The sequence below is a fragment of the Helicoverpa armigera genome, chromosome 4 (assembly GCF_030705265.1).
Source record: "Helicoverpa armigera isolate CAAS_96S chromosome 4, ASM3070526v1, whole genome shotgun sequence".
NCBI lineage: Eukaryota > Metazoa > Arthropoda > Insecta > Lepidoptera > Noctuidae > Helicoverpa > Helicoverpa armigera.
In genome coordinates, this window is record NC_087123.1 from 3,724,370 (window position 1) to 3,737,401 (window position 13,032).

General features: G+C 35.2%; 1 protein-coding gene across 2 annotated transcripts; it reads right to left on the reverse strand.

The window, feature by feature from the left end:
• Window positions 1-2,412: 2,412 nt before the first annotated feature.
• On the reverse strand, window positions 2,413-9,148 carry LOC110380567 (mucin-2). Of its 2 annotated transcripts, XM_021340575.3 has the most exons (8): window positions 9,000-9,148; window positions 7,488-8,846; window positions 5,730-7,400; window positions 3,961-4,332; window positions 3,585-3,818; window positions 3,345-3,491; window positions 3,047-3,265; window positions 2,413-2,603 (listed from the first exon to the last, which is right to left on the reverse strand). In XM_021340575.3, the coding sequence occupies exons 1-8, from the start codon at window positions 9,052-9,054 to the stop codon at window positions 2,542-2,544; spliced, it is 4,119 nt and encodes a 1,372-aa protein (XP_021196250.3). In that variant the 5' UTR covers window positions 9,055-9,148; the 3' UTR covers window positions 2,413-2,541. The 2 variants fall into 2 exon arrangements, with proteins under 2 accessions (XP_021196250.3, XP_021196251.3); XM_021340576.3 differs by lacking the exon at window positions 3,585-3,818.
• Window positions 9,149-13,032: the final 3,884 nt, after the last annotated feature.

Genomic DNA, 13,032 nt, shown 5'->3' on the forward strand with positions numbered 1-13,032 from the left:
AAACTACAATTGTTAGTCTTAGGCTAAATAATTATTATGTCTGTAGAACAGCCGAATTGGGTTAATGGGAGTATTTGTTTTATATTATTATCTTTTAAAAGATCTTCATGTTTTAAGCGTTTTCTTTCACATCCTTTTTGTCGTCCCACCACTGGGCACAGACCTCCACTCACAAGGAGAAGGATAGAGCGTTAATAGTTTATAACCTTAATTTTGAGAATATTTTTTATAAATTTTCCCTCATTTCCTAGCTCAGCTCATATAAAACTACGTTCTTAAAATACGTGCCCGAAAATAAGCTACATCGGTGATATTTCAGCATTTGAACAAACTATTCATTAGTTATTAGTTTGGTATTCAAATCTATCAATATCTGACATTTGCATTCCGCATTTCGCACCCTTGCATATCATTATGAAATTATGACGAGGTTATCATTGAAATGCCATTTGATTTATAGGCCGCATTAGATAAAGTTACTTCGATAGAAAATGCCAGTTTTCCCTTTAAAAAGCATTTAACTTTTTTTTCGGTTTCCCAGAAAATAAACTTGTTTTTCTGACAGCCAACCGCTAATGAAATCGTTGAAAACTGCCTCCATCTTTCATACCATCCTTATTCCTTGAAACACAATTTCACGTCAAACATCCCTCATACGTCATTGTATTGTGTTGTTGCCAAAAACTGATGAATACAACATGTTGTTGTTCAAGTTAACCGACAACAAGAGCCTTACAATGTACCAGATTTATAGTTCTGTTTGCAGGAGTCACGACAAAGAACTTGTGTACCAACTTGTTGGTGCCTCCGTACCACTCAATTATTTATAATTCTTGCTTGCGACTTTAAACAAAGAGAACACAGTATATTTAAAACAATAGGTAAGATTGTAGCTACTAGACTCTAGACAAATAATTTATTATTAAGTATAGGTATACCTAAGTGTTTTGTGCAGCTGTGTTATTAGTGTAAAAGTATTTGCATCTACACTTCTAAGAATCTAGGTACTTATTGCGGATTATAATTGTGTGGAAACTGGAAACTGTGCCATATGGCATATTCTGTACACTCGTTGAAAACAATGAAAATGGATAAAAAACATAGTCATCGTCATCAACTCTGAAAAAAGAAAGAAAATGTTCCTCTACACTGACTTTATCCTCATGTCTAATTTGAACCCAAATTATAGTGAATGAATCATATTTAAGCTTTTAATCATTATCTATTGAGAGTGGAAATGACAGACTCTAATTTTCCTTTTCAATGGAGCGAAATATTCCATCATATTAAATTATTCATTAATTTGAAATAGGATTAGTTTCAGTAATTGCAAAATACCAACGAAAATGATATTTTTAGTTAAAATGATAAACACATTTAGGCTTTCTTACCCGACCCAATTTACTAGTTTAAAATTATTTTAAAGTTCTAAAACCTCGGCCAATTTTCCGAACCAGTAGGTTACTCATAATACCGCATATTTGTGGAGCTTTATTCTTATGCTGTTCATATAATCTGATCGAAAACCTGGCATACGGCTTTCCCTGCCAGGAAAGAAAATGATCCATTTATAAGTCTTAGATCATTTGCATAAAATGTAGATCACCCATTGCGCAATGCTGCATGCTTGCCAAGTTATCTTAACCAGAAAATTGCTAAAGAAGATTATTTACCAAGCGATATGAAGACATGTATATTGGTATTTTTTTCAGTTTTAGGTAGAGAAAGTAAATTGAGTCAACCTAAAAAAATTAAAGTAAAAGTATATGAATATTAATAGGAAGAAACAATTCTACAGTAAATAAGCACTTAAAGGTTTTGTTTTCCAAAGCAGTATTATTTATCAACCGGATTCATTTATTTATCAATCGAATACAGAGCTGCTATTTTGAAACATTATATGATTTAAAAATGACCGCTAACTAAAAAAATCTATTTAAACAAAATTCCTTACAACATCAATAAATTGAAAATTAAAAATACACCCACAATTTACATTTTTATGCAATTTTCCTCGCACGGGGAGATAGTTGAACAACTGAATATGAAATCTTTAATCCGATTAACATTCCGCGAACAAAAGCCGACTTTACATGATGAGAGATGGTGAATATTAATCACAGTCATTTGTTTTTATAGGGTAGCAGCCGGACCAGACAGGTACCATTTATATTAGAGCGAATATTTATTTTCTAGGACTATGCCTGACTGGTATAAAGTTCTCATATTTACTGATGCTTTTGAAACTTTTATTTTATTTTTTGTGACCATTTTTTAAGAGAGTTGACATAATTATGATGTAGATTAATTCTGTGATCAAATTCGTAGACATGTTTTTTTAAATATAACGCTTATGCTTTCGTAGCTGTATTTAATTCAGTATTAAAATAAAACACAAGAAGATTTGCTAGACATTGTTTAATAGGTAGGTAATTGGCAATTTCATCACATCTGTATAAAAAAATATGAAAAAGCCCTTACTATATAGAAACACAGTAAATAAAAATATACTTATTTTCTAATAAAGGTGAATAAAAGCACTCATGGTTTATAATCTTCGATTTGCAAAACCGTCGTCGTCTTCACGATTTTTGGTGTTTTATCTGTAATTGAGAAACATAACAATTATTATATCAATATTAATGTAGCTAATGCTCAATTACACGACGTAATAGGACAGTAACAATAGAGTAAGAAAAGTACTTTATAAAGTACTAGCCGTTTTCCCGCGGTTTCACCCGCGTCCTGTGGGAGCTACTGCCCACACCGGGATAAAATATAGCCTATGTTAATCGCAGATAATATAGCTTTCTAATGGTGAAAGAATATTTAAAATCGGTCCAGTCTTTTTGAGTCTATCTATTACAACCAACCAAACAAACAAACAAAGTTTTCCTCTTTATAATATTAGTATAGAAAACAGAAGTAGTGGACACTGCATGATGACGTGAACAATGATGTACGAAAGATGAACACAATTGCAAAATACTCGTGTATAAAAAAACAAATATGAATATGCTCCATAAAAAACAAAAGTTAAAATTACCATCTTGACTTGCATACGAAGTCTCCGTCTTTTCAATAACAACGGTGCCGTTGCAATGTATTGTCGTAACCTTTTCTCTCTCGATGGTCGGTTGAGGGTTCATGTTGAAGAAGTATATCACATCGAATTGCGTGTCATTCTTCGACGCCAACTTTTCAACGAAATCTTGATTGGTTGTTCTAATCCACATTGTTGGTTCCCCTTCGATAGTTGACATATCTAGAAAAACATACAAAAATGAATTTTATAAAACTGAACACACCATGATTCATGTAAAAAATATGATCATGTTCCATACCAATTTCAAGATTCTGGTTTGTGTTTTCAACTTTGCTAGCTTTGTTCTTTTCACAATCACTTGCGTTCTTTGTCTTAGAGTCAGCACTGTCGTTATCGTCTGTTTTGACCTTGATCACTACCGATTTATCATCTCTGTCGGCATCACCTATATCAGCAAAATCAGCATTAATACTTTCAACTCAAAGATCGGAATCAATATTACCGATTCCGAAGAATCATTATAAATATGGGACATCACCTGCACTTTCCGAGACTTCGATAGTAATGGCGATGATATCGTCTTCAGAATCATCAACCGCGCTAACAGTTATTTTAACATCAGTCTCGGACTGTTCTGATTCTAATGAATTATCACCAGGAAGAGTGGTTACGTCATCACCTGTATTTACATCAATTCGTATCGATGGTGAAACAGGCGAATTATCATCACTTTCGGCCGGAACATCAGTATTTGTAAGTGAATTGTCTACAGCTGAATAAAAAATATTGAAGCTTTATCAGCTTGCAAATACAATTGAACAGCAACGATATTCATTAAACATATTACCAGTATGTATTGTGCATGTGTTACATTTGAGCTCCTATCTATTAAGTAGTGTTGTTTTTAGACTTACCTGTGTTGCTGTCATTTTTCGTGGTCTTTGTTTGACTGACGGCACTTTCACTGTGTTGTTGTTCAGTGTTCTTCTGGATGACATTTTGATTGGTGTCACTAATGCTATCGCTCTGAGAAACTGTGCTGCTTTGAGACTCTTGAGTGGAAGTTTGCTTTGTGTCCGTATCAGTAGATGATGCGTTTGAATAATCTTGCGCAGTATCCTTTTTATTGGATTTAGGAGTACCAATATGAAATCTGGGGTGAGTGTAGGTAGGTTTTGTCGTTGTAGTTTGCGGAGCATCGCTCACATTATCTGTAGATTGTTCTATTGGTGATATTGTAATGATTTCGTCTTCTGTAGTAGTGTCTGCTGATGGCGTAGTAACATCTGTAGCGGGTCACATGTTTTAATTGAAATTTTGCTTAATTTTGTATAAATAAATAAATTAATCTAATATATAATAAATAATAGTTTAAAAAAAACTAAAAAACACGCTTTTTATAGAAAACCGAACTAAAAATTAGAAAATAAATTTCAATGAATATAAATTAATAATAGTGTGAATACAAAAAAAAATATTAAAAAAAAGCGTGGGGTGCTTTTTAAGGTCTTATCGAAATGAAAATCACTCTACTCATATCTGTCAATAAAATATTTATAACTATTGACACCATGCACCCCACGCTTTTTTTTAAATATTTTTTTTTGTATTCACACTATTATTAATTTATATTCATTGAAATTTATTTTCTAATTTTTAGTTCGGTTTTCTATAAAAAGCGTGTTTTTTAGTTTTTTTTAAACTATTATTTATTTTCTACTTTTTTTTGTTTAAAGCTTCTCAGTGATACGAATAGTTGTCACTGCCCATACAAGTGGGAAGTTCTCATCAATACAAAGAATATAAGGCCAAACGAGGTATTTTACATATTCAGTTGTCGAGTTCCCTCGACTTTCTCTGGTCTCAATCATCAGGTCAGCTCCCAACCTTCACTGTTGCATAGGTCTTGTCAATACAAATAATTTAAGCCCAAACACGAGGTAGTTTACATATTCAGTTGTCGAGTTCCCTGGACCCTCTCTGGTCTCCATCATCAGGTCAGCTCCAAATCTTCACAGTTGAATAGTGCTTTTAGGCGTACACCTGAGTGTCAAGTTTTTACCCTATGTATGCCTACAACTTTCGAAGGTTGCCCTCGATTTCTCAGGGTTTCCATCATCAGATCCTGACCTGATGACTATGGGACCAACTGGCAGCTATTCCGAGTCGAACAAAAAAAGAATCACGTAAATCGGTCTATAAACCTCGGAGTAATCGATGTGTATGTGTAACCTCCTCCTTTTTGGAAAGTCGGTTAAAAATGGAATAATTTTATCAAATTAGTGTATTGTCATCGGTCCTCAATAAATCTACAAAGTTTGAACGAAATCTGGCCGTTTGAAGTGGGTCAAAATCGCGCCCAAAGAAGTCGGTTACAAACATACAGGTGAAGCTAATAAAAAGCGTGTAAAAATAAGTCGGGTTTTCCTTCCTGACGCTATAACTCCAGAACGCACGAACCGATTTCCACGGTTTTGCATTCTTAAGAAAGGTCTCGGGCTCCGTGAGGTTTATAGCAAAGAAAATTCAGGAAAAATTTCACAGAAAAACGGGAAAATCTTCTTCGCATACAGCACCATCTCTGATACATAGCATGAATTAATGTTACTAAAAAGTACTGGTGGCGAAACGGAGTTCGCCAGGTTTGCTAGTTATGTTATAAATGTAAATTAAACACACTCACCAGATGAAGCAGTAGTAGATGTAACAGAATTGTCCTTGTTACTTGGTGTACTTTGGACCACTGGTGCTGGTGAAGTATTTTGATCAGAAATAACAGAAGATGGTGTTGTCGGTGTTGGACTGTTTTCAGTTATGGATGAATCTTCATTTGCATTAGAATTGCTATCATCGTCTGATTGATCCAAGTTTGAAGGCGATGAGTTGGAATCATCAAGATTTGGTGATTGATTGTCATTCTTTGGTGAAGATTGATTTTTATCATTCGCACTGGAATCATCATGTGATTGAATCACTTCTGTTGGCGATGAGTTAGAATCATCACGAATAATGGGTGATGGATTATCCTTCTTATCTGAGGTTGACGATGAATCATTATCGTCACCGTTTGGCTGACTGTCTTTTGCAGAAGGTTTTTGTGTTTTATTGTCAACAACGCTATCTGATTTACTGTCATCAGAGAGTGATTTCGAATCATCATGATTTGGTGATTGGTTGTCTTTTGGTGTCAGTGGTTTCGGAGTGCTATCATTAGGTCGATTAACACTTGGAGTAGAAGATGAATCATCATTATCTGGTTGATTTTCTTTCAGAGGCTGTGAATTGTTATTATCATCATTATCTGATTTGTTGACCTTTGAAGAAAACTGTTCCGAATCATCAACAGTTGTTACTGAAGTTTTCTTTGGAGCCCCTGGTTTCGGAGTGCTATTATCATCAGGCTGCTGTGCATTTGGAACCGTAGATAAATCATCATCATTGTTCCCTGAAGACTGTTTATCGTTATTCGAATCCAGTGGTTTAGGAGTAGTGTCGTCATCTGGTTGATTCACATTATCAGGCAAAGATTTTGTGTCATCTTTGTCGCTGTCGCTTTTATCTGATTGATTTGCATCGGTGAACACTGATTTTGAGTCATCAGTGTTTGATGATTGACCATCCTTAGACAGCAAGGGCTTGGGTGCACTATCATCACCGGATTGATTAACATCATCAGAAACCAAACCATCATCAGGCGTTGATTTGTTATTTACATTTTTATCTAGGTGATCACCACTTACTGATTTACTTGCTGATACACTTGATTGACTTTCTGTCGAAACCAGTGGCTTAGTGTTATCATCCTGTGGTTGACTTATACTTGAAATGGTAGGTTTAAAATCATCATCAGGTGAGTTCACATGCGGATGTGGAGATGTTGAATAATCATCAATACCGTGGTGTTTTCGATATAGAGGTGATAGCTGCGATGTTTTATCATCCGCTGGTTGGTTGACATATGAACTATCATCATCTGCCCATTCATTCGAAGAAGGTAGTGGTTTAGAAACTCCACCGTTTACTAGTTGACTTGGTGCAGGTGTAGTGGTACTTGTTGGTACGAATGCAGGTGTAGTGCTAGTTATTGGTACCAATGCGGGCGTAGTGCTACTTACAGGTACTAATGCAGGTGGTTGAGGTTTAGGCACTTTATCTCCCTGTACATTTTGTGGTTTACCTAACGGAGTATGCTTTGTGTGTATTAGGCGGTATTTTGAATTCTCTTTCGCATCAAGATCGAATTTATCAAAATACTCGACGCTTCCATTTGCATGTATCAACACATAAGGCTTGTTATTGACTGCTAGAAGATCTTTTATTTTTGGGTGCGATGCAATGTTCTTCAAGTCATATTCTGAAAAAGAAATCAATTTACGTTTAGCATCGATAGAGATGGAAAGTATGATTCGTATAGTAGAAATAGAATTATCTAATTACTTACGGTGTATTCCTGAAGTTAACTGTCGGTAAAAATCGTTTTCTGAATTAGTAGTTTCTACAGGAGCGGTTGTAGTAGAAGTATACTGTGGCACAGCCTCAGCATTTTTATGTCCAAGATTCAATACCACATCAGCATGTGAGGAAGCACTGGGAGCTGGGCTGGGCTTAGAATATGTATTAACTGGTGATGGTTTATTAGGAACCAATCCGGATCCATAATTATTATTTACATTACCAGAGTTAATCCCATATGTATTAGTTTGGCCTACAGATGCACCATTGTAAGAACCTTCACGTGCATAGTTGTTAAAATTAGTACCTGGCCTATAATTATGTGAATATCTGCGGACCAGAGGTTTATCTGCTAAAACCTTTTGTATGATGGAAGCAGCTTCAGCTTTGTTATCTACGGGCACAAGAGTACTTGGTCTGTTCTCAGTATTATAACTGTCAGCTACAGGTACATCTTGGGAATTGTTGTTGATCGTTGTTACATCTGCAGCATTTGCTGAATCAGCTTGAGGGTTTTGAATAACTTCGTAGCTACTATTTCCTGACTCTTCTGGTAAAACTTCTGAGGAAATAACATCAGGAGCTCCATTATAAGGAGAAGCAGATTCAGAAGCATAGAATTGCTTATTGGCTATTACTCCTGCATTATTATCAGATGCTATACCTTGACCATTTCCATAATTATCGTAAGGTACAGATTCGCGTACCACAGAAAGAGGTGCAGAATTTTGTACATATTTGTTTGATACTGAATTTGGTATTCCAATGTTGTCAATAGGATATTGCAATTGTTCCCTTGCTGGATAATACCTATTTACTGAATGACGTCTTCGGTTCACAGGTGGAATAAATTGAGGCTTTACATATTGCACTGGGCCTCTGTATGATTCTTGAACTGTTGTTACTAAAGGCCTGTCGTTGTTAGGGATAATTTCTTGGACAGGTGCGGCATTATACTGATTTTGAGCTCGCCAGTTTTGATATCCAAATTGTTGGTTGTCTAACCCGATTTGAGGTGCGTTCGATTGGTAAGAATGTGATCTTATTGGATAGGAGTTTACTCTTTCTTCCTCTACTGAGGGTGCATAATTTAGTAACCTCTCTTTTCCAATCAGGGATGAACTAAGACCTTTGTTGTATCCCTGGTTACCAAAACCTCGTGTTCCTTGATTTGCAAAATACTCCTGGTTATTTTCAAGTTGAAGCCCAGAATTTTTCAATACATTTTCGTTTTGAGTTTGTGCAAAATTAGTATCGACATACTGTCCGGCTGCGTATTTGTTAGCCGGCCAGTTAGTTGGCTGGAATGCTCTTTGCCTGACTAGTTCCTCGGAATGGGGAACTGAATCTGCGAACAAATTAAATGGATACAGACTATGAATACGCTCAAAGGATATACATACTTGCTCTAAATTGTTAAACTCAATTGCTTGATAAGTCGTGAGGGATTCTCTAAGATAATAAATAGGTAGTCTAAATTATTATAGAAAGATGAGCTTACCGGCAAATTTGGAGCAGAAAAGCAATACACAAAATAATATCACTTTAGACTTCATCGTCAACTACATCGACGGTGTTTCACACAAGACTGTTAATTTCAGGGCCCTCTTTATTGTTAAAACCGCGTGTGGTGTGACAAACAAAGCGATCGAAAAAGCTGTGCACACAGACTTCTATTGTCACCATCCTGCTGTATTGTTCTCGTGCGTAGGCACACGAAAATTGCTCATTACGTCACAAACAAAATATAGTACCCATCCAGTAATAATATTGACTCCCAACAGTGTATTGGAACTAGCAGCCGTGCTACGCTCAATTTTCAATCCTAATTAATTAAGAATACAACGCAATGTTCCTTTTGTTAAATCTATTGTTCCTTTATACCACTGTTTGTTATTAAAGCGTGTCTTTTGTTTCAGTCCTCACCTACTGGCCGTTTTTCTTGCCAGATATACTTGTTACAGTGATAAATGCTCACAACTAGACAAACAGATGAACAAAGGAAAATAATGAAATGTGTTTTCGTTGTAACTTTATACGTCTTATTTACATTTTATGTAGAATTTCTTTGCAGCTTGTGGAATTTGAAATAAACGACGGTTTTATTATGACGCTGTTTATTAGAGTTCCGTACAAACAAGTCTACATATTATTAAGCTAGACTTCGTTGTCCGTCAATCAGTCATTATGTCGCCAAGGTACCTACATTATGCTTGACAAATGATGTAGGTGTTTATTTTGCTACTATACAACAAATACTAAAAACAGAATAAAATAAACAGAAAGAAATCCAGAAATAAAACAAACGTCTTTAGAATTTTCGATATACAAAAATAAAGTACGGAACCTTTCGTACGCAAATCGGGATTAATTTACCTACTTTACGTATATTAAACAAATATTGTCTGCAATTAATAACGCACAAGGTGATGTCAAATTCTAGTTATTTATGATGTTTTAACTATGAACAATAGGACAAAAACAAGACACTTGTTTGCTTTATTTAAGTAGGTACTAATCCAAAAAATAATGCTCGAAAATGGCTTCTCAAAATAACTCAAAAAGGCATTAAATCAAACATCTCATTTTAATAACGTCTAATTTTCATAGATCAAAAATTCCAAGAGCAAATTGGTATGCATTTATAAATTGGAAATTTTCTAGTGATGCTGGAAAATATTATCAAGAGCCAATACCGAAATAGGTTGGTGGGTCTTTCATCAACTCTCAGTTATGTAAAAGCTTTTGATAATACAGAAACATTATTTTTGCTGTATATGTTCTAATACAGAACCTCAAAAAATTCCAATAAGTGTGTTATTAAATATATCCTGCATGTTGTTTACGCTTAAAGTAATTCTTTTATAATTCGGCATTGATACTATGCTTCTAATATAATTATACCTACTTACGAGTATTCAATATATTTGCTACACAAAATTTATACTATAAAATCCTCTTTTTTTTCTAGCGTCCACATTATCCCAGCTAAAACCCACGTTCGAACCTAATTCAGGTTTAATACAGACCCATAATATACGTAAACACCTACCTCGTTTATACCTGAGTGTGGTACTAATGTATGAATGTAAAACGGCCAGACAGTTTGCATGGAAATCTCTCGCATTTCAACGTTCTCCCGTGTGTTACGAAACGCATCATGCAAATGGATATTTGGCGCCAATAGCACATTTTTGCAAAAAAAATACATAGGTATTATTTAAATTATTTTAACGACCTCGATGGCGCAATGGTCACCATGCCGGACTGCCGAACCTGAGGCCCCGGGTTCGATTCCCGGTTCGGTCGACTTGTGTGTGTTGAGCATGTTTGTTGGCCGTGGTCTGGGTGTTACAATATGTATTTATCAATATGTATATATGTAGCTATATGTAGTTTATCAGTTGTGTTAGCACCCATAACACAAGTTAATTAATAACTTACCATGGGGCTAACCGACCGTGTGTGAAAAATGTCCAGACATTATTTATTTATTATTATTATTTATTTATTTATTTGGTATTGTATAGATTTCTGTGTGTATCTTTACTTAATATTATAAAGCTAAAGAATTTGTTTGTTTTCCTGAACATGCCACTTTTAAGAACCAGGTGCTAGACCGATTTGAAAAATACTTTCAGTTTTAGATTGTCCCATTTATCAAGAAAGGCTTATAACTCTATATCTTCTTGACTGTTTCGGCATCTCTTTTTTACCCAACCAACGACCATTAAAGACTGGTTAAACCTTATTCCACCACATTACCCAAAGATGCATTAAGCATGTAGGCTTTACTCAGTCTTCCAGTCAGAAAGCCAGCAGTGTAAGTAGTGTAGGCTACACTCAAAATAGCCGGCATAAGCTCGGTTCTGTTATTACTCTATAATAAACTTCCGAATTGCTCTTCACAAGGCACTTACTGGCTGAAAATGGTGTTTCATAACTTCATAAAGCTCTGAAATGTCAAGAGTGGTGGCTGTTTATGAAATGGTTCAGTAGGGTTACAGTACGTTAGCCATTAGGAGTTGATATTGTTCACAATGTTTTTTTTTTCTTTGTTTACATATATGATTTACTTAGAATAATTTAATAAGATTTATTTAGATAATATATGTATTAACACCCGTATGACATAAAATAATTTAAATTAGCAGATTTCTGTTTCAAACCAAAATGTGGGTGCTTACGCACTATTCTTATGCTCATTAAATTTTCCCGACTTATTCAGCAATAATATCCAGTGCAAAGTTAACTGAATTATGTACCGAATAAAATGACAATGGCAATTTAAAAAAATCATACTCCAGCCAATTTAATCAAACAAGAATTAAAATAACTAAATTTAAATTACTGAACCCTATTTAAAATTCAGTGCATAAGAAGAACTTTGTTCGCTGGGAACGTGTGTTGCTCTTGTTATGACATTTTTACGTTTTACGTAATCCAGAATTTGCGGTACATTGTGCCACTAAATAAAAATGTCAAGTGGCTCCCAAGTTTCACTAACTACCCACCCACTTGACTTGGAAATTATTTTTATGAGAATTTTATGAGAACATTTATTTCAAAAGTAAAATTTAAGTTGTATTGTTAATGTGAACTGTTTTTTAATCGAAAGGGCAAAGTCATGGGTCTTTATGGGTAGTCAGAAGCCAGAAAGTCAGATCCAGTCTTACCAAGGCGTTGAACGTGTAACTGGGTTGAGGAGTCAGATAGGCAGTCGCTCCTTGTAAACACTCAGCTGCATCTTGTTAGACTGAAAGCCGATCCTTACACTGTTGGGAAAAAACTAGGCAGATAATGATGAGGTACCTACTCTACCTACGTATCCCTGTAGGTATTTTAAATAGATACAAAAACTAAGAACTATTTGAACCAAATTGATCAATAGCGTGCTTAACAAGCATTTGTATTCGGTAATTACGTTACCGAAACCACTTACTTATCCGGGAGAAAATAGAATTAGCTATTTTTCCTCGATCATCTCCTTCAAGTACATAAACTCCGATACGATCACGAACGAAGGTTTTTGCACGAACGTAGGTAAGTACTTAGGTGCCCATCGATAGATATAAGTACCTAAAGGAGATTAATGTCTGACGTTAGTAGTAAGTATCAGCTTAGCTAGAAGAACGGTATTAGGTTAGGTACCTACATAGTTAAATACTTGAAGATATAAGATGTATATTATGTAGGCGAACTGTAAACGTAGTTATTTGTCCTGTTGTTGTCGCTAACATGATAAAACAATGCAAAAGACCATGATGAAAATGTGCTTGAAGAGATCTGGAATAAGGTTCAGTTAATAAGTGTCATATCATATCGTTTATTTCAAGTACGTGGATTGCTAAGAAAATTAGCATTCGGAAACATCTGAAAGTCCGAATCATAATTTGCGAAATTCAGACCTATATTGGGAAAATGGGATACAATTTGCCAATGTAGGTACAGGTCTGAATTTTGTTTTAAATCAAACGCAAGCTCTGGAGCAGATTAAGGCTTTGCCTAAGCTTCTTATGGCCGGTTCCCAAGTG